Source organism: Rhinoraja longicauda, chromosome 1 (assembly GCF_053455715.1).
Source record: "Rhinoraja longicauda isolate Sanriku21f chromosome 1, sRhiLon1.1, whole genome shotgun sequence".
In the NCBI taxonomy this organism is placed as follows: Eukaryota; Metazoa; Chordata; class Chondrichthyes; order Rajiformes; family Arhynchobatidae; genus Rhinoraja; species Rhinoraja longicauda.
In genome coordinates this window covers 19,848,638-19,871,401 of record NC_135953.1, presented here as the reverse complement: position 1 = coordinate 19,871,401, position 22,764 = coordinate 19,848,638, and the positions used below count along the sequence as shown (strand labels likewise).

The 22,764-nt window shown below is 41.6% G+C and overlaps 1 protein-coding gene across 3 annotated transcripts in view; it reads left to right on the top strand.

Moving 5' to 3' along the window:
• ccdc142 (coiled-coil domain containing 142) overlaps window positions 1–22,764 on the top strand; it is an 87,249-nt gene that overhangs the window by 35,312 nt on the left and 29,173 nt on the right. For all 3 annotated transcript variants that reach the window (XM_078414229.1, XM_078414048.1, XM_078414142.1), the window contains 3 exons: window positions 4,602–4,688; window positions 8,100–8,264; window positions 17,573–17,748. In XM_078414229.1, the coding sequence (XP_078270355.1) occupies window positions 4,602–4,688; window positions 8,100–8,264; window positions 17,573–17,748 (428 nt within the window). The remainder of the gene's footprint in view (window positions 1–4,601; window positions 4,689–8,099; window positions 8,265–17,572; window positions 17,749–22,764) is intronic.

The following is a 22,764-nucleotide window of genomic DNA, read 5'->3' as shown; positions in this document are numbered from 1 at the left end:
CCATCATGTTTGGTATAAACATTATGGGCCAATGGGCCTGTTTCTGTGTTGTACTGTTTTATGGTAGACACAAAATGCTGGAGTAACTCAGTGGGACAGGCAGCATCTCTGGAGAGAAGGAATGGGTGACGTTTCGGGTTGAGACCCTTCTTCACTGTTGTACTGTTTTATGTTCTTAACTGTAATCGCTTTATAATAGAGGCCTTTCTGAAATCTAGTTAAAAGCAACTTCTCAATAATTTTGCTAATATTTATGGTTTTCAAAATTATACATAATTAGGTGTGAACAAGAGCAGGAACTTGCTCTGTTACCTGCTGCTGTTCTTGATTATAAGTATCACATTCAATAGAACTCATAATTATTCCAAGAATGAGTAGGTTAACATGTATGAGCTTTTGACGGCACTGGGCTATGCTCACTGGAGTTTAAGAATGAGGGGGGACCTCATTGAAACGTACAGAATAATGAAAGACTTGGAAAGAGTGGATGTGGAGAGGATGATTCCACTAGTTGGAGTGTCTAGGACTGGAGGTCATAGCTTCAGAATTAAAGGACATTCCTTTAGGAAGATGAGGAGGAATTTATTTGGTTAGAGGGTGGTGAATCTGTGGAGTTCTTTGCCACAGAAGGCAGTGGAGGCCAAGTCGATAGATATATTTAAGGCAGAAATAGATAGATTCTCGATTAGTACGGATGTCAGAGGTTCTGGGGAGAAGGCAGGAGAATGGAGGGAAGGAGAGATAAATCAGCCATGATTGAATGGCGGAGTAGACTTGACGGGCCAAATGGCCTAATTCGACTCCTATCACTTATGATCTTATGATAATTTGAATCCTTAACATGGTAACTGATACTTAGGCCCACCAAGTAGGCGCCAACGATCAAGCACCCTTTACACAACTGAATTATTCTCATTTTATTCTCCTCAACTGCATTCAGACTGTACTACCAAACTATGCACTAGGGCCAATTTATAGGGGCCAGATAATCTAGCAACTTGTGTAGGAAGAAACTGCAGATGCTGGTTTACACTGAAGATAGACACAAAATGCTGGAGTAACAGCGGGACCGGCAGCATCTCTGGATAGAAGGAATGTGTGACGTTTCGGGTTGAGACCCTTCTTCAGACCAACAGTCGGGAGAGAGGGAGATAAAGATAAGGAAGGGTAAGGTGTGAAAATTAGACATCAAAGGGGATAGAATGTTGCAGAGCTCTCGTCAGAGAGAGAACTTCTTCAAAATAGACATTTTGTCTGCTCCACTGAGAAATCTCCTCAAGGTATGCCTACTTTGATGAAGTTCCTCTTTCTGATGAGAGTACTGCAACATTCTATCCCTTTTGATGTCTCATTTTCACACATTACCCTTCCTTATCTCAGTGTTTCCCTCTCCCCTGATTCTCCGTCTGAAGAAGGGTCTCAACCCGACACGTCACCCATTCCCTCTGTTCAAGAAGATGCCTGTCCCGCTGGGTTACTCCAGCATTGTGTGTTTAATCTAGCATCTAGCAAGTCTTTGGTTTGTGGAAAAAAAATAGAACATCAGGAAGAAATTCAAGGGAGATTGTGCAAATTCCATTCAAACGACAGCAGAAGTCAGGGTTGACCTTAGGTTTGCTGAAGCTGTAAGGCAGCACAAACAACAAAATATATATAATTTTTCATCTTCATAAATCTAATAAAGTATACTATGTTTATAAATGATTAAATTTGACTTCTGATTATCATAAGATGTTTTTTAACCAGATCTGTTAATCATTTGTTCTTCAGGAAAGACGGATTTAGGACCCTGTGGACAGGATTTGGTGTATAATGTTTAGAATATTATTTGGCTCGATGGGAAACAAACTAGTTTGATTATTTCATTTGGCAGAGATTATACTCCAGTGATCATCATTAACACATTGACATCTTGCATCTAATTTAGAGATGCTACTGTGGGGAGAATTGGCATTCTAAACTCAATGTTGCAATAATGCATGATGTAGTAGGAAGAAAGATTTAAACAGTAGCAAAAAAAAAGCATTAGTGAAGTTGAAATTTACAGAATTTACCTGATTTACTTGCATGGTTTCAGTAATCACACATCAAATCCAGCATCCCTGACTCACTGGACCCACATCAATTTACATACAGGGCAAATAGATCCACAGAGGACGCCATCTCTCTGGCTCTTCACACTGTCCTGACTCACCTAGAGAGACAGGGCACGTACGTGAGGATGCTATTCATAGACTATAGCTCCGCCTTCAACACGGTCATCCCCACCAAGCTCATCACCAAACTCCACCAGCTAGGCCTCAGCTCGTCATTATGTGACTGGATCCTGGACTTCCTGCTGGAACGACCGCAGGCAGTGAGAATGGGCCCGCACCTGTCCTCCACTATCACCCTGAGTACCGGCACACCACAGGGCTGTGTTCTGAGCCCCATGCTCTACTCCCTCTTCACACACGACTGAGTTCCTGCATTCGACACCAACACCATTGTCAAGTTTGCAGACGACACAACGGTGATCGGGCTGTTCACCAACGGGGATGAAACAAACTATAGAGCGGAGGTGCAGAACCTGGCGGACTGGTGCTCGGATAACAACCTGTCCCTAAATACCACCAAGACCAAGGAGCTGATCATCAACTTCCGTAGGTCACATAACGGGGAATATGCCCCGATCTCTATCAACGGGGACAGTGTGGAGAGAGTGTCCAGCTTCAAGTTGCACTTTACCCTGTCCAAAACTGTTACAACTGTTTCGTTTCGTTGGGTTGCTGCTGTCTAAATTACTTAAATTATTGCATCGTATGGGAGGCGCATTCCCAATCTCGTTGTACCCCTGGGTACAATGACAATAAAGATATATTGTATTGCATTGTATTGTATTGTAATGATGAAGTATATCAAGGAGTTGTAAGTCTGTGGAATTCACTGCCTCAGAAGGCAGTGGGGGCCAAGTCTATGAATGCATTCAAGAGAGAACTAGATAGAGCTCTTAAGGATAGCGGAGTCAGGGGGTATGGGGAGAAGGCAGGAACGGGGTGCTAATTGAGAATGATCAGCAACCCAACGAAACGAAACAGTTGTAACAGTTTTGGACAGGGTAAAGTGCAAGTTGATCTATGCGTTGTGGCCATCCGGCTCAGCAGGACCGGTTCATAGCAGCTATGGCCCTGGGGATGAAGCTGTTCCTGAGTCTGGAGGTGCGGGCGTAGAAGGCCTTGTATCGTCTGCCCGATGGAAGGAGTTTGAACAGACTGTTGCAGGGGTGTGAAGAGTCTTTGTGGATGCTGGTGGCTTTTCTGAGGCATCGTGTGTTGTAGATGCCCTCCAAGTCTGGTAGCTGTGTTCCGATGGCCCTCTGAGCTCTATGGACTACCCGCTGTAGAGCTTTCCTTTCTGCCTCCGTGCAGCTGAGGTACCACACAGGGATGCCATGCGTTAGGATGCTCTCTATGGTGCAGCGGTAGAAGGTCGTCAGCAGCTGTTGGGGTAGACCAGACTTTTTCAGTGTTCTTAAGTAGAACAGTCTTTGTTGTGCCTTCTTGACCAGCGCAGCAGTGTTATTGGACCATGTTAGGTCCTCCGAAATGTGAGTGCCCAGAAACTTGAAGCTGGACACTCTCTCCACACTGTCCCCGTTGATAGAGATCGGGGCATATTCCCCGTTATGTGACCTACGGAAGTTGATGATCAGCTCCTTGGTCTTGGTGGTATTTAGGGACAGGTTGTTATCCGAGCACCAGTCCGCCAGGTTCTGCACCTCCGCTCTATAGTTTGTTTCATCCCCGTTGGTGATCAGCCCGATCACCGTTGTGTCGTCTGCAAACTTGACAATGGTGTTGGTGTCGAATGCAGGAACACAGTCGTGTGTGAAGAGGGAGTAGAGCATGGGGCTCAGAACACAGCCCTGTGGTGTGCCGGTACTCAGGGTGATAGTGGAGGACAGGTGCGGGCCCATTCTCACTGCCTGCGGTCGTTCCAGCAGGAAGTCCAGGATCCAGTCACATAATGACGAGCTGAGGCCTAGCTGGTGGAGTTTGGTGATGAGCTTGGTGGGGATGACCGTGTTGAAGGCGGAGCTATAGTCTATGAATAGCATCCTCACGTACGTGCCCTGTCTCTCTAGGTGAGTCAGGACAGTGTGAAGAGCCAGAGAGATGGCATCCTCTGTGGATCTATTTGCCCTGTATGCAAATTGATGTGGGTCCAGTGAGTCAGGGATGCTGGATTTGATGTGTGAGAGGACCAGCCTCTCAAAGCACTTCATGACTATCGGCGTTAGGGCAACCGGGCGGTAGTCGTTCAGGTTGGAGATCTTTGCTTTTTTCGGCACCGGAACTATGATAGCCGACTTCAGGCACTTGGGGACCGTAGCCAGGGATAATGACAGGTTAAAGATCCTGGTGAATACCTCAGCCAGCTGTTCAGCACAGTCCTTCAGTACCCTTCCTTGAACTCCATCCGGTCCTGCAGCCTTGCGTGGGTTGACCTTTTGCAGAGCGCGTTGTACCTCCTGTGTGCTCAGTTGCACCTATTGTCTATTGTCTATTGAGTTTTTCTTCTGTGCAAGTGTCCTTCAAATGCTTGATTTTCTTTTTCTTTAGGAATTCTGCCAAGTGACTGTGAGCCATTTGTAAAGGATCTTTCTCTCTCCATGTGGTCACGGATTGCTCTCGTTCATTGGGATCAAGGTACTAAAACTGGTGCAGAGGCGGGGATGTAAAAACTAAAAGTGGGGCAATTATAAATTTATTCAGTAATTATTAGCAGAATAAAGAATTACAGAGGTGGTGCAGAATAAAGCACATTGCAGTGACAAGTAGCAAAACAAATAATTGGGAACCTCTATTTTAAATAATGTCAAATCTTTTAATAGGTGACTTCATGGCTAATTGTTTGGACTTGCGTCCAGAGGTCTGGACTGCACAATTTGAATCACAGCAGAACAGCTGTGGCATTTAAATTCAATTAATTAAGTAAATTTGGAATAGAAAATGAACATTGGTAATGTACCCACTTGTGTTATTATTTGTTATAAACACCCATCTTCAGTCAATCTACGATTCCCGATCCAATGTGGTCAATACCCAGTGAGACATTCAGTTTTATGGGGTAATATATTGCAAATAAAGGCCACATCCTATCATATCATATATCATATATCTACAGCCGGAAACAGGCCTTTTCGGCCCTCCAAGTCCGTGCCGCCCAGTGATCCCCGTACATTAACACTATCCTACACCCACTAGGGACAATTTTTACATTTACCCAGCCAATTAACCTACATACCTGTACGTCTTTGGAGTGTGGGAGGAAACCGAAGATCTCGGAGAAAACCCACGCAGGTCACGGGGAGAACGTACAAACTCCTTACAGTGCAGCACCCGTAGTCAGGATCGAACCTGTGTCTCCGGCGCTGCATTCGCTGTAAAGCAGCAACTCTACCGCTGCGCTACCGTGCCGCCCTATGAATGAATAAATTAAAAATAACGTTATCAGTAAGATTATCAGTAACGTTATCAGCAGATGAAAATCAGATTATTTGGATATGTTAGTAACTCAAAAATTGTTTTAAAATTGGGGTTATAAAATAGTTTTACATAATTTATTTGAACCCAGCTACAAACTTACTGTGAAACCAAAGCTTGAATGATTGGCAAAAACAGGAAGACTAACCACACAAAAAACACAAAGTGCTGGAGTAACTCAGCAGGCCAGGCAGGATCTGTGGAAGGAATGGATAGGTGCCGTTTCAGGTTGGGACCCTTCTTCGGACTCATCATTCGCTCCACAGATGCTGCCTGACTTGCTGAGTTCCTCCAGCACTTTGTGTTCTTCAGATTCCAGCATCTGCAGTTCCTGGTGTCTCCATACCAACCATATTGTGCTTTTAAGGTTTTAATATTGGACTCATAGAATCATATGGCACAGAGGCGGACCCTGTAGGCCCACCTTTTTCATGCTGATAGTAATGCCCATCAATGCTCAACCCATTTGCCTGCATCAGCCCTGTATCCATTCAGGCTTTTAAAATCTAAGTATCTGTCTAAGTATAAGTCTTTTAAATGTTGCAGGAGTAATGATTGGAGGAGTAATGTTACAGAACTGTAATATAATTGAATTATGGTGTAAAAATAATAACTTTTAGAATCCCCATTTACTTTTGGGATTACAATACAATACAATACAATATCCATTATTGTCATTCTACAAGTACAACGAGATTTTGATTGTCGCCTCCATATTGATGCTATCAAATCAAATATTTAAATAAATAACGGATTTAAATGTTTTCATGCTTAAGTATATTTTGACTGGATATTTATCAAGCAAGATCTGAAATAATAATTAATATATTAAGTAAATTTGAATATATTTAAATCTGCAGTTAAATTGTCAATGACTGTTATTTCTAAGAATAGGTGGGATAAAATTGTTTGTGGTTTAAAAGCCATTTTTAAGTAAATAGTGTATGGTTTCACAGGTGTTCAGAACCAGTTATTTTACATATTTAAACAAATTTGTAAAAGTTAGGTTGCCTTTTTACAGCTTGCCCTTCCCCTTTCCACATGGCACATACAAGATAATGAGTCAGATGACAACAAAAAATTGTTAATTTCATTATCCTTTCCCTTACCTAGAGAGACTGAGTCAAATTACACTGCTGACTTGGCTAAGATTAGGTAACTTTAATATGTCCTAGGAATTAGTGTGCGCGTGCGTGTGTGTTTTAATATAGTGCAACATACCAGATCAGCGGAGATATCCTCATTCTTTTAACGAGGGTTCCCCTCTTCCATTATAGATGAGGGTCTCACTAGGGTCTCCTCAATATCTCGCAGCTTCGCTTTTGCTCCCCCTTCCCCCATTCACAACAAGGACAGAGTCCCCCTTGTCCTCGCCTTCCTTCCCATCAACCATCGCATACAGCATATAATCCTCCAACACTTTCACCACCTCCAACGGGATCCCACTACTGGCCACATCTTCCCATCTCCACCCCTTTCTGCTTTCCGCAGGGACCGTTCCCTCCGCAACTCCCTGGCCGAATCGTCCCTTCCCACCCAAACCACCCCCTCCCGAGGTACTTTCCCCTGCAACCGCAAGAGATGCAACACCTATCCCTTTACCTCCCCCCTCGACTCCATCCAAGGACCCCGACAGTCTTTTCAGGTGAGGCAGATGTTCACTTGCACCTCCTCCAATCTCATCTACTGTATCTGCTGGTCCAGGTGTCAACTTCTGTACATTAGCAATACCAAGCGCAGGCTCGGCGATCGCTTCGCTGAACACCTGCGCTCAGTCCGCCTTAACCTACCTGATCTCCCGGTTGCTCCCCCTCCCATTCCCAATCTGACCTTTCTGCCCTGGGCCTCCTCCCTTGTCAGAGTGAGGCCCAGCGCAAATTGGAGGAACAGCACAAGATATTGGTACATATTCACTCTATTAAAATAAAATCTTTGTGCATTATCTCCATTTCCACATTATCTCCATTTCCATTTTTGATAGATGTATGTTTTTGAACAAAAAACTTTAAATCACTGCAAGATTGTTTTCAAGATGCCTTTCAAATTTCAAAGCAACACTTCTGCATCCAGTTTGTCTTCAGTGTAAACCAGCTTCCACAGTTCCTCCCCATATTTCTTCATCAATGTTCTTTGGACCGGCATTCATAATTGTTTGATTATGATTTGGTGAGGCATCTTTGATTTTTTCAGAGTTCAAAACATGACACAAATGCAAGGATATTGTTCTTGTTTTAGTTCAGAATGTCTTTTTGCCCATCAAAGCACCAGCTTTTACTATTGCAACGTTTAAGGAACATTTAGACAGGTATATGGACAGGACAGGTTTAGGGGGATATGGGCCAAATGAAGGCAGGTAGGACTGGTGTAGATGGGACATGTGTGCTGGTGTGAGCAAGTTGGGCCGAAGTGCCTGTTTCCACACTGTAAGACTCCATGACTCTTAGTATCCTTGCTGGTCATTTTAAACAATCTGGAGGAGTTTTTCAAGGTATATAATTTGTAGATAACTAAAACAAAAACTTAGAAGTAAATCTTAAGATTTATATAATTTGTCTCTTGTTATATTTGTTCCAGTATTCTGCAGTACCTTGGGATCAATGCTGAAGGATAAATGTTTTCCTGATTCTGACACAAAGGGAGATACATCAAGAAGCAGGACAGCTGGGCTGTTCCTTGAACTATTACACCCACTCTGTGCAATGCTAACATGGCTGAATAAGGAACAAGGCCAAAATCAAGGTCAGCAAATCAGTATTGAATCACTAAATTCTTAGTTTGTTTTGTGTGAAAGAATAACATGATGTTAATCCCTAAAATATTATTTCAAATATGTATATATTTTTCAGTATTGAAGTCTACAGCCAATTATTCAGGTTATTGCACCCTGCAATTGTTTTACTTTCTCATAATTGTGAATCCTTTCTAATTTTGTTTGAAATCAATAGACAAAGATCAAAATATACTATCCTTTCTCAAAGAATCAATCAAGAAAATGGATATTGCATGTTAGCAGTTTTATTCTTAATCTTTTCCCCTTGTATAAATAATTTCTGATAAATATTGTTCCATTTATTAATAGTACTAATCTTCCTCCCACCATCCGATAAGATCAAGTTTCAACTCCCGCTGTTCTGGATTTTTTTTTTTCCACAGTCATTTAGTTAATTTAGTAGATTACTGATGTCTGAGTTCCTAATACACAAATTGGTTGAAAGCTTCAAATTCCTAGGAGTATATATCATCAACAACTTCTTTTGCACCATCCATATTGAAACAATGGCCAAGAAAGCACACCAATGCCTCTACTTCTTTAAAAGGCTTACGAAGTTTGGCATTTCCCCAACTACTCTCACCAACCTCTACAGATGAACTGTGGAAAGCATTTTTTTGAGATGCATCACAGCATGGTTTGGGAACAGCTCCATCCAAGATCGAAGGAAATTGCATATAACTGTGGACGCAGCCCAGACCATCACAAACACCAACGGGCAAAAGGTATAGAAGTGTGAAAACGTACACCACCAGATTCAGGGACAGTTTCTTCCCAGCTGTTATCAGGTGACTGACCCATCCTACCACAACTGGAGGGCAGTCCTGAACTACTATCTACCTCGCTGGAGACCCTCGGACTATCTTTGATCAGACTTTACTGGCTTTATCGTGCACTAAACGTTATTCATGTTATTCTCTTTATCATGTATTTGTCCACTGTGAATGGCTCGATTGTAATCATGTATTGTCTTTCCGCTGATCGGTTGGCACGCAACAAAAGCTTTTCACTGTACCTCGGTATACGGAACAATAAACTAAACTAACCTAAACCTATCTGCCTTAATGTTCTTCAAGAGCCTCAGCACCATATCCTTCTCCATCTCAAATTACCTTAGTATATTCGTATTCTCTATATTGATCTCGCTACACACTTGCCGCTGATAGTGCAAAGAGAAAAATATCAACATACAGTCACTTGGGGTAGTCAATGGAAGTGTCTTGAGAGCAGTCAGTGTTAAGGTCGAAGAGGTGCTTAAGGTCCTGACACGTACGAAATCTCCAGAGCGTGATCAGAAATATCCGAGGACATTGTGAGAAGCTGGAGAGGAAATTGCAGATGCTCTGGCTGAGATTTATGAGTTATTAAATTCGGGTAGGGTGCCCGAAGACGGGGGGGGGGATAACACAGGTTGTGTTGTGCCACTATTCAAGAAGGACTGCAGGGAAAAGCCTGGGAACTACAGGCCAATGAGCCTAACATCTGTGGTCAGAAAGTTACTAGAGTATTCAGAGGTGCATTTAGATGGACAAAAGCTGATTGGGAATAGTCAGCATGGTTTTATACATCTCACAAATCTGATTGAGTTTTTTTAAGATGTGACCAAAAAGGTTGATGATGGGAGAGCTGTAGACATTGTGTATGTGGATTTCAGCAAGGCATTCGACAAGGTTCCATACAGTAAGCTGCTCTGCAAGGTTGGAGTGCATGGAATCCAAAGTGAGATAGCTGAATGGATAGAAATTTGGCTTCATGGAAGGTAGCAGAGGCTGATGGTGGCAGGTTGCTTTCATCTGGCCTATGAATGGGTGCCTTGGTCTGAAAGATATGAACTACACATTTAAAAACAATATTTTCCTAGTGGACCTGCACTATAAATGTGTTTTCATTGTTATAGTAATTTACCACAAGTAAAAGCAAAATGAACCCTCATCTGGAGAAATAAAACGTTAACATTTTCAGATTCAGTTTAAAGTTTATTAATAGCCTAATTTAAATTCGTTTATATTAATAGAATAGGAATTAACCAAAGCTAATAATCAGGAAAGAAACAATAATGTAAACAGCTTTAGTGAGGTTTATTTTTTAATAACATTATGATTCAATTGGAATAAATAATGCTTAAAATGAATATAAATTCTGAACTGTGAGCTTTGTGAAACCAATTTTTTTGCTCAATTTTAAACTGCAACTTCAGTATCTTTCCAAATGAGTTAATCTTTTTAAAAAATCTTAATTAACCTGGACAGTTATTCAATGAACCATGCTTAGTTAATTGAGCCCAGTAATTGAACATAGTGATGCATGCAGAATGGCAATTTAAGAAATTGAATAATCAATAAAAAACTAATAAAGAACCCAGGAGCATTTGGCGGTTATCTACTTGTTGCCCATCAACTCAGTGAAAAATGAACGTTTGAAATGTGCAATGAAAAGCTGGGAATTGCAAGGAAAAGCCTGGAACTATAGACCAGTGAGCCGAACATCTGTGGTAGGCAAGTTGGCTGGACAGGATTCTGAGAGAAAAGATATATAAGTACTTGCATAGACGGGGCTAATTAGGAATAATCAACATGGTTTTGTGTCCAAGGGCGATTGTGTCTTATGGATTTTTAAGATGTAATCAAAAAGGCGGTTGAGGGCAAAGCTGTTGTGTTTGATTAGATACAAAGTCCCGAAGGATACAGTAAGTCCAGATGGATGTAGAGCTGTTTCTCATGGTACATTAGGCCTTGTAATAATGGTGGATAGGTTCGAGGGAAAGGTTAGATAGAGAATCTAAGAGAAAGGCAAGTTGGTGCTCAGGGTGGCCCCTGCAGTATGATGGCCCTCCAAAGTGAGCACCCACTCTGTATTTGGTTTCTCCAACTAGAGGAGACTACATTGTGAATATTGCAAAGAAATTGTGCTACCTTAATTTATTTTGTCACGTGCAGATTTCTTTCAACTTTGGGCACGAAGGATCCTTGATATTTTATAGTACTTTCGTGGTCATTGCTCAGAAATAGGTCCACCCAATGTGCTGCAATAGGATTGCATGCTGTTAAAGTCATACAGTGTGGAAGCAAACCCCTCAGCCCAAATTGGCTACACCAACCAACATGTCCCATCTACACTAGTCCCACCTACGTACCTTTGGCCCATAGCCCTTTAAACCTATCCTATCCATGTACTTGTCCAAATGTTTCTTAAACATTGCGACAGTACCTGCCTCAACTACCCCCTCCAGCAGCCTGTTCCAAATACTCACCACCCTTGTTACCCTTCAGGTTCCTATTAAATCTTTCCCCCTTCACCTTAAACCTATATCCCCTGATTCTCGATTCCCCTACTTTGCACAAGAGACTCTGTGTTTACTCGATCTATTCCTATCACGATTTTGTACATGTCTGTAAGATCAGCCCTCATCCTCCTGCGCTCCAAGGAATAGAGTCCTCGCCTACTCAACTGCTCCCTATAGCGCAGGCCCTTGAGTCCGGGCAACATCCTTGTAAATCTTCTCTGCACACTTTCCAGTTGGACAACATCTTTTCTATACCATGGTGCCCAAACAGAACGCATTACTCTAAATGTGGCCGTGCCAATGTCTTATATAACTGCAATATAACCTCATAAATTTCTATACTCAATACTCTGAACTGATGAAGGCCAAAGCGCCGAAAGCGGTTTTGACCACCCTATCTACCTGTGACGCCACTTTCAAGGAAAGTATTTTATTATCCTTTGCTGTTATGAAACTGAGCTCCTTCACACTATTGTTTCTTTAATGATAATTTGCAAGTCTTTAATAACACATTATTTCCCTTTTTATTCTTTTTATAATCTTTAGACTTTTTTAAATGATTACTTGAGTTACCTTTTGCTTTTTCGATTCCTTTGTAGTGACCATACAGTGACCTTGGACTTTCACTCTGGATTCTCCATAAACGTTTATCTAGTTTAAAATGAAATGCTATTGTCCATTCAGTAATTGCATTTATCTAATATTATTATTGAATTAATCTCGACTACTGAATAATTGCACATGCAGTGTGATATATGACAAGTAATGAAAACAAACTGAACTGCGGTGTACTAAAATTGTGCTTCCAAATCCATTTGTTATTGCTGTGTAATAAGGTTTTGTAAGTGACATCGTTCATTAAGGACGTGGAATAGAAAAACAGCTTGTGGTTGCAAAAGCAACAATGCAACAAATATTACAAAGATTGATTTATGTGTGTGTATTCAAACTAAATAGGAAAGTAATTGTTTGAAGGAAAGTTCTTTTTTGCTAATGAATTATAGATGAACTTGAGCCTAACATTTTCAAATTTGCTGAAGGTAATCTAACACTGTATAATTTAACAATGCAGGGAGCGCTTGCTAACTATGGTATAATTTTAATGGAAAATGTGTTCTCCCAGTAGATGTAGCAAATAAAGGACTTCCTTAAATGTCTTGTAATCTGGAGGAATGAACGTATAACCTGGAGAAAATTAGTTCAGAATCAGATTTCACCTTGATGTTTTTAGTATTAGTATTTTTTTTTAAATGTACATAATAAAAGTAAATAGTTATAGCAAAATGGCGATAACAGCCAGTTAGCAGGTCAGGAAAGTACACCAACACCTCTACTTCCTTAGACAGCTTAGAAATTTTGGAATATCCGCAACAACCCTCTATTACACCCTATTATACCTCTCATAATTTTATATACTTCTGACAGATCTCCCTGAAACCTTTGGCATTCCAGAGAAAACAATGCAAGAGTGTCCATCCTCTCCCTGTGGCTAATACCCCCTAATCCAGGTATTATTCTGGTAAACCGCCTCTGCCCTCTTTCTCTTTCCAAAGCCTCCCCTTCTTTCCTGTTATGAGGGTTTCTTCCAGGTGCTTTGTTTTTCCTCCCACATTCCAAATACATGTGGGTTTATAGGTTAATTGGCTCCTGTAAAATTGCCCCTAATGTATAGGGCCTGAATGAGAAAATGGGAGAACATAGATGGTAGTGTGGACTCGGTGGCAGAGCATGTTTCCATGCTATATCTTTAAATCTAAAGTTAAACTAAATTTAGATAAATTATGTTGAGCAGGGTTGGGAACTATTTAGTATCAGAGAGGATCTGCAGGGTTCAGAAACTCATTCCTGCTTAACCACAAACATTAAGACTTTAGTCCCACCAACATCACGAATAAATTGACTTGGCTATTCCCTTTTCTACCTTCTGGGAGAAAATACAGGAGCTTGATAGCTCAGATGTCCAGACTAGAACAATATCTTATTCACTATCTGACTCCTGAACCAGTCACCTGGGACTGGGACTCTATTCCTTGGAGCGCAGGACGATGAAGGATGATCTTATAGAGGTGTATAAAATCATGAGACGAATAGATCGGGTAGATGCACAGAGTCTCTTGACCAGGATAGGGGAATTGAGGACCAGAGGACATGTTCAAGGAGAAGGGGAAAAGATTTAACAGGAATCTGAGGGGTAACATTTTCACACCAAGGGTGGTGGGTGTATGGAACGAGCTGCCAGAGGGAGTTGAGGCAGGGACTATCGTAACATTTAAGAAACTGACAGGTATATGATTAGGACAGGTTTGGAGGGATATGGGCCAAACACAGGCAGGTGAGACTAGTGCAGTTGGAACATATTGGGCAATGTGGGCAAGTTGGACTGAATTTTTAATTTAATGTAAAATCGTTGAAAACATTAGCGACGCAGTGGTGCTGGTTTCCGACGGGCACGGTGACGGATGCACCACACATCTCTGTCCTCCATACAGCTGGCAAGCTCCTCTTTTGTCTCTACATATGTGTCTTCCATCAACGTCTTCAGCACAGTCTTGTTTGGTCGTCCCGGGTTCCGTCTTCCATGGGTGCGTTCCCACAGCACAACCTTGTTTGCTGGTATTTCTGGATGGCGGTGGCAATGACCAGCGAGCCTCATCCTTCTTGACCTGATCTTCTCGGTCAGAGGTGGAATCTCCCCATAGAGCTGGGCGTTGGTGATGAGGTCCCTCCAACTGATATTTTGAACTTTTCTGAGCATTCGGGTGTAGATACCATCAAGGGACTTGGATAGTGTTCGAGTGAGAGTGATATTGTCTCTATAGTTGCATGGAAGAATCTCAGTTTGAGACCCTTAGACATCCGAGATGTCCAGATTTTCCCCATTTTATTGAGGGATTTCCATGCGAGCCCTTTCCAGACCTTGATGTCATTCTCCGAGCTCTGCATCCTCGCTCCCAGGTACTTGAAGTCCTCCACTTTCTTGAGAGATGCACTGCCACTGGTCATAAGAGGCTCATGGGCATCACCGTTGAACGCCATGTACTCCATCTTCTTGGCATTGAGGTGAAGGCCCACATTCTCGCACTCCGTCTCGACCCTGCTGAGCAGCTCCTGTGCCTCCCCTATGTGGTCTGACAGCAGGACGATGTCATCAGCGAAGTCGAGGTCTGACAAGTTGACTGACCCAATTCTTCTCGAACCCCTTGGGGTGATTGTGAAACCGAGGTCCTCGTGTTCCTTGAACGCCTGCCTCATTGCATAATCAAGGACAATGACAAAGAGAAAGGGTGCCAGCGTGTCTCCCTGTAAGACCCCCACGAGGATTTCGAACACTTTGCTCTCGTCATCCAGAGTGCCAACCTTGGCTGTGGTGCCCAAGTGCATATCCTCAATGGCTCTCAGGAGACGAGGAGGAATACCATAAGCCTGTTTAAACGCTGTATGACTCTATGACTCCATGACCATTTTACACCCCATTCCTTAAGATACTGACATGTACTCTTCCTCCTAACGCTACCTCTTTTGACTATTCCATTATTGTGCTTTAGTATTCTCTTGCACTAAGATTTTGCACTGCAATATTGCATCGTTCTGCTGTTTTGCACATTGTATTTATTGTTGTGCTTATCATTGCTGTATGTATACTGTTTTCTCTGTAAGCTTCATGTGAACATGGAATTTCATTGTACCCTGGTATATATGACAATAAACTAATCTAATCATTTCTCCTTTGAAATTACATTTCACAGTGAAACATCAGGCACAGGAATAGAAGATATTAATCCAAGCCTGTCTGACTTGGCAGTAATATGGGACATTTAAAAGCCTGCTCAGTTATTGATTCACATAAATGAATGTGCAAGGTGCCTACCAGATACTCAATGACAGATTATCTATTCTGCAGTGAAGAAACAGCTTGCCAATTGTTGAAGTTCAATTCCAAAAATGCAAGCAGAAACATGGATCAGATATTTAATCAAATTCCAACTCTATTGTTAAATTCAGCTGTGTTAAAACCTTTGAATTAGGGAAATAGTACAAGATTTCCAAGAGCCTGAGTTGAAGCAGATAACCTCAGTATATTTGATCAGGACAGTGGCACAAGTAGTAGAACTGCTGCCTCATAGCGCTAGAAATCTGGGTTCAATCCTGACCGCAGATGATGTTTATGTGTAGTTTGCACATTTCCCTGAGACCTGAATGTTTCTTTCAGGTGCTCTAGTTTCTTCCCAAAATGCATGTAGGTTGGTGGGTTAATTTTTTGTTTAGTTTAGAGATACAGCACGGAAACAGACCCTTCGGCTCATCTAGTCTTGCTATTGAGGGCGTGCTGCGTAGGTTTACTACGTTAATTCCCGGAATGGCGGGACTGTCATATGTTGAAAGACTGGAGCGACTGGGCTTGTATACACTGGAATTTAGAAGGATGAGAGGGGATCTTATCGAAACATATAAGATTATTAAGGGGTTGGACACGTTAGAGGCAGGAAACGTTCCCAATGTTGGGGGAGTTCAGAACCAGGGGCCACAGTTTAAGAATAAGGGGTAGGCCATTTAGAACGGAGATGAGGAAAAACTTTTCAGTCAGAGAGTTGTAAATCTGTGGAATTCTCTGCTTCAGAAGGCAGTGGAGGCCAGTTCTCTGAATGCATTCAAGAGAGAGCTAGATAGAGCTCTTAAGGATAGCGGAGTCAGGGGGTATGGGGAGAAAGCAGGAACAGGGTACTGATTGAGAATGATCAGCCATGATCACATTGAATGGTGGTGCTGGCTCGAAGGGCTGAATGGCCTACTCCTGCCCCTATTGTCTATTGTCTGCACCGACCAGCAATCATCCTGCACACTAACACTATCCTACACACACTAGGGACAATTTACAATTCTACCAAGCCGATTAACCTATAAACCTGTACGTCTTTGGAGTGTGGGAGGAAACTGGAGAACCTGGAGAAAACCCACGCAGGTCATAGAGAGAACGTACAAACTCTGTACAGACAACACTCATGGTCTGGATCAAACCCGAGTATCTGGCGCTGCAAGGCAGCAACTCTACCGCAATGCCACCAATTAACCGCTATAAATCACGCCTAATATGTAGGTGAATGATGGAATCTGAGGGAATTGATAACAATGTAGGTTGACCACCACAGGGATTTACGTAAGACTTGTGTAAAATGTTAAGTGCTCATCTGGATATTTAGAGAGAAACCAAGGGGGAAAAAACTTCCCCCTTGGGCCGTGAAATCCGTGCAGACCATCAACCGGATTTGATGAGGCAAAGCTCTTGCTTCCATGCTGTTTCTCTCCTGGTTTTACTCTAAATATCTAGATGAGCACTTGACTGCCAAGACCTGTAAAGCCATGACCAGGTGCTGGTAAATGGATTTGCGTAGATGATTAGTTGATAGTCAGCATGGATAAGCGATTCGAAGGGGTTAGTTATATGCTGCGTGACGCTATGCCCAGTATATGAAGTGTCTCGCAAAATATTACGAGCAACATAACATTACCTTGCACATTGTTTCCAAAGCAAATAGTATTACCTAAGCAGAATTAAATTGGAAGATCGTGCAAAATGGAAATATACTGTCTTTGTAGAGTCTGCATCTTTCATTTGTGGCCATGTGGATTTTCGCTCAGCGCTCCAGTTTCCTCCGAAACATCAAGAGTTGTGCAGGCTAGCGGATACATTGTCCACTGAAAATTACCTCTAGTATATAAGTGAGTGGTAGAATCTGAGGGGAGTTGATTGCAATGTGGAAAGAATATGTTACAGGGAACACTGGTAGGAGAATGAGATTGTTCATTAAGCTGACATAGACTGTGGGCTGAAGAGGTCTCTTTCTGTGGTGTATGGGAATACAGATGCTACAATGTTTGGTTATTGTCTGTAATAATGTACATTTTTGTGTGGCCTTGGAAACGTAGTGTTTGAATGGCTTGTGACTTTTACGGATGCTTATGTTTTAAAATGTATTTGCTATTTTTTTGTTACAGGTTCCAGTATTGGAGGAGATCGTAAACTACTAGTGGCGTCAATCTTGGTGCGAACATTGAGTCATTGCATCGTAACACTGCAGACTTCTTCCCATTGGTTAATGACAAAAAGTTTTCAGTTTCTTTCTTCTTGGTCCATTAATCAATTTCTGCTACTCGTTCAAGGAGATCTAAAAGTGAGTGCAGTTTTGATTCCATTTGTAACCATTTATTTCTGAGAAATGATATATTGAAGCCACTTTGTCCTGTAATTAATCAAGAATAACAAATATTTGATCATCGTCTCATTCATTAAGATGTATATTTGACTGAGTATTCCTGTTCTATTCGCAATGATTTAAAAAATATGGGACTAAGGTGAAATGGGTCACATATCAGAAGTAAAGCAGCTACTCTGAAACGTATAGCATTTAAAGAAAAATACATTGTTTGCTTATGCATAACTAACACGAAGAGATGAAGCGATGAGCTAGTGGGTCGTGGAATGGGAAATTTAGTTTAATGTAGATAAATGCGAGGTGTTGCATTTTGGAAAGTCAAACCAGGACAGGACCCTCACAGTGAATGTTTGGGAAGAATTGTAGAGCAGACGGATCTAGGAATATAGGTACATAGCTCCTTGAAAGTGGTGTCACAGGCAAAAAAAGGTGGTCAAGAAGGCTTTCAGTACATTGGTCTTCATCAATTAGGATATTGAGAATAGAAGTTGAGATGTTATGTTACAGTTACACAACACCTCATTTTGGAGTATTGTTCTCAGTTTTGGTCCTGCTGTAGGAAGGATGTTATTAAGTTGGAAAGTGTACAGGCAAGATTTATGAAGATGTTGCCAGGACTCGAATGCCTGAGCTATAAAGAGAGATTGGCCAGGCTTAGAGCGCAGGAGGAGTGGTCTTATTGGTGTATAAGATCACAAGGATAATAGGATGAATGCCCAGTCTTTGTATTTTTAGGGGAATCAAGAACCAAAAGACATTGGTTTAAGGTGAGAGGGAAAATATTTAATAGGGAGTCTGAGAGGCAACTTTTTCACACAGAGAGTGGTAGGTATATGGAACACACTGTCGGATGGAGATAGTTGAGGCTGGTAGTATAACAATGTTGAGAAGGCATTTGGACGGGTACACGAATAAGAAAGGTTTAGAGGGATATGCGGCAATGTAGGCTGTAGCGTTGATGTGCCATTGTGGTCGGCTGGACAAGTTGGGTGGAAGGGTCTGTTTCCATGCTGTTTCAATCTGACTCGATTTTAACCAGAGTATTGCTTTTAAACTAACAAGTGAGGGATTTTGTAATCCCATTTGTGCACAAAGACACACAGTTGATTATATTGCCATTGATGAGTCAGAGAATCATTATCATGAAGAATAAAGTGATCCAGACCTTTTGAGCGCACATCAGTACACTGCGAACCCACTTAATGCCATTCCGCAAAGTGCTGATTCATTATACAGGTAATTCTGTTAAAACGCAATAGTTGCCTCACATTATAGAAAATTGCATTGTAAAAATAATGGTGTCAATGGGGAAAGAAAGGTTAGGAGCGAGAGAATTTCAGACTTGAAATAACTACGTTTTTTTCACTTGCAGAATTTTGGTCTTTTTAATAGCTATTAGTTTATTTGTTACTGCAGGCTAAAAGCACTGAAAACTACATGTTACATCGTTTAATAAAGAATCATTGCAATAAGAAACATTTGCTTGTCAATTTCCATGGCCACCTGTGGTGAAACTGACTGTATTCTTAAGAGACAATGGTGTCTGAATATTCCAGGGAGGTTATGTGGAAAGATTTTTCTGTCTTGTTTCTTTCTAAGGACAGCTTTTTTTCTGCTTGTTAATTCCCAAAGTAACTTTTAAGTGGTTCTCTTGTTCCAAATCGAAATTGCATTATAACCAATCCAGGTCGCATAATACAAATATTGGTCCCTAATTTATCACCCGCATTATATTCAATAAGCATTATGGTAACATGTTATAGCAGAAGTACTGAGTTACAGTGAAAAGCTTTGTTTTGCATGCTATCCATTTGGCAGCTCAACTTCCCTCATCCTTGTGATTTTGCTGTGGTAACAAACAATGGCCAACGATCACTATTGTGATATTGCCATGAAGGTGTTTCCAGGCTAGACCGAGATCAAAAAATTATAGAATAGAATAGCATTCAGCTCAATTCATTCACACTGACCAGTGGGCACCTTTCCATATTAATCTCATCACCCAGTACTTGGTCCATTGCCCTCTATGCCTGAGCAACTCAAGTACTCATCTAAACGCTTCTCAAATGCTGTCAGTAATGCTGCTTTAATCACTCTCTCGGGCAACGCATTCCACTTTCTGGGTGAGGAAAGGCCCGTAATATCCCTTTAAGTCTCTTCCTCCTTAACCTAAATCTAATCCTCTAACTTTATCTATTGCATTTGGTTCTTTCAATGTGGTCTCTACATTGACGAGACCAAGCATAGATGAGGCAACGTACTTGCGTACTCAGCTAGAACTCACAATTGTCAGCCATTTCAATTCCTCTTCTCATTCCTTTGCAGTCCCATGTCTTCAGCCTTCTGGGCCTGGCTTCCATTGTTATAGCGAGGCCACGTGCAAACTGGAAGTGTCTCATATTCTGCTTGGTTAGCCTACAAACCAATGGTCTGAACATTGATAATCTCATCCCCTTCCACTCTCTTTCTGATCTACACATGTTCTGTCACGTACACCTTTACCTTTACATTGCTCTCCCATCACCCAGTTCATTTCCCCTCCTCCACTCTTGACTCTCTTGTCTTTTGAGCATCTCTGGAGAACATGGATAGGTAATGTTTGGGGTCCCGACATGAAATGTCACCTATCCATATTCTCCAGAGTTGCTGCCTGACCTTCTGAGTTACTCCAGCACTTTTTCTTTTTTGTAAACCAGCATCTGCAGTTCTGTGTATCCATGGAAAAATGAGAGATTGAAATGTAAAATTCCGAGGCGATTGACAACAAGGGTGCATGTTGAATTGGGGCTCGCATAGTTAGGGGTATTTAATATTAAGGTGCCTAATTTCAGAGTAAGCTATTGGTTATTTCAATGATTCAATTATACTTCATTCTCACAGGTACAGCGAAATCTTTTTTAGTTTTGCATAGAATCTGGTAAAAATCATACAGCAGACTTCATCTAGGCAGTAAAGTTTCTGGCTTCAACAAAGTTTCAAAAGGATGGGGATGATGAGGAGTTTCTTCTATCAGAGGGTTGACATTTTTGGAATTTTCTATCCCAGTAATCTGTGTACATAGAGTAATTTAATATATTCAGAAAGGAGATTGATAGACATTTGAACTACAAAGGAATCAAGTCAAGAGTATTTTATTGTCAAATGTCCCAGAAAGAACAATGAAACTCTTACATGCAGCAACATGTAGCATGGGCGGCACGGTAGCGCAGCGGTAGAGTTGCTGCTTTACAGCGAATGCAGCGCCGGAGACTCAGGTTCGATCCTGACTACGGGTGCTGCACTGTAAGGAGTTTGTACGTTCTCCTCGTGACCTGCGTGGGTTTTCTCCGAGATCTTCGGTTTCCTCCCACACTCCAAAGACGTACAGGTATGTAGGTTGATTGGCTGGGTAAATGTAAAAATTGTCCCTAGTGGGTGTAGCATAGTGTTAATGTACGGGGATCGCTGGGCGGCACGGACTTGGAGGGCCGAAAAGGCCTGTTTCCGGCTGTATATATATGATATGATGATATGATATGATATAACATCACAGTAAGCAAACATAGTAATCTGTAAACTATAATAAATGAGAAAAATGTTTAATGTCATTTACGTGTGTATATATATATTTATTTTTTTATACACACGCACACACACACACATACATGCACATAAAAGCAAACAAACAAACAATAATAATACAAAAAACAAAGGAGGATAGAGAGAGCATGGGAAAGTGTTGCTGAGGCCAACCTGTGGTCGATGGAGTTCAATGACAAATGGAGGAAAATGATTCATTTTGGTGAGAAGAATGAGGAGGGACACTTACAACATAAAGAAAAACACTCCAAGGAGGAGGGATAAAGAAGCTGAGAGGCTGCGAGTGAGGTAGGAAAATAACTGCAGATGCTGGTACAAATCAAAGGTATCACAAAATACTGGAGTAACTCAGCAGGTCAGGCAGCATCTAGGAGAGAAGGAATGGGTGACGTTTCGGGTCGAGACCTTTCTTCAGACTGAAGAAGGGTCTCGACCCGAAACGTCACCCATTCCCTCTCTCCTAGATGCTGCCTGACCTGCTGAGTTACTCCAGCATTTTGTGATGGCTGCGAGTGAGGAATCAGCTGGAAAAGCACAAAGAATCCTGGATTTTATAAATGGGGGTTAAAAACAAAACCATGAAATACATTTCTATTGAATATTTGTTATCATCTGTAACTGAAATATTGTGTCTAATTCCGGATATCAGATTTCAAGAAATCCATACTACGGTGAAATAGAGATGTACTAGAATATCTGTACAGCAGAGAAGGTGGAATGGCAATTTGAAAGAAGTTTTCAAAATTATGGAAATATAAAATAAAGACAAAAAGCATGCAGCTCTGGTCGCCACATTACAGGAAGGATGTGGAGGCTTTGGAAAGGTTGCAGAGGGGATTTACCAGAATGATGCCTGGAATTAGGGGATATTACCAGACATTGCAGGAAGACCTGACAGAAGTATATAAAATTATGAGGGGCATCGACAGGGTAGACTTTCAGATCTTTTTTTCCCAGGATGGAAAAATACAATACCAGAGGGGCAAAGTTTAAAGGAGATATGCAGGGCAAGCTTGTACACAGAAGGTCGTGGGTACCTGGATCACGTTGCAGGTGTTTGAGGTATATACCATAGTGCCATTTAGAATTTGGGATAGGCACATGGATATGCAGAGAATGGAGGGATATGGATTCTATGCAGAAAAGGTAAGATTTGGTTTTGGCATCATGTTCGGCACAGACATTGTGGGCCAATGAGCCTGATCCTGTGCTGAACTGTTTTATGTAATAGATAAAATATATAAAAACAGCATATTTCCATTGACAAAAGGTTCAAGAAACATAGTTGACTAATTTCAAGCAATTGATAAAAGAAACAAAGGTATCGACGAATACTATTTTCATGCAGATCTTTAGTTATGATTTAGAATTGATTACCTGAAAGAGTGGTAGAAG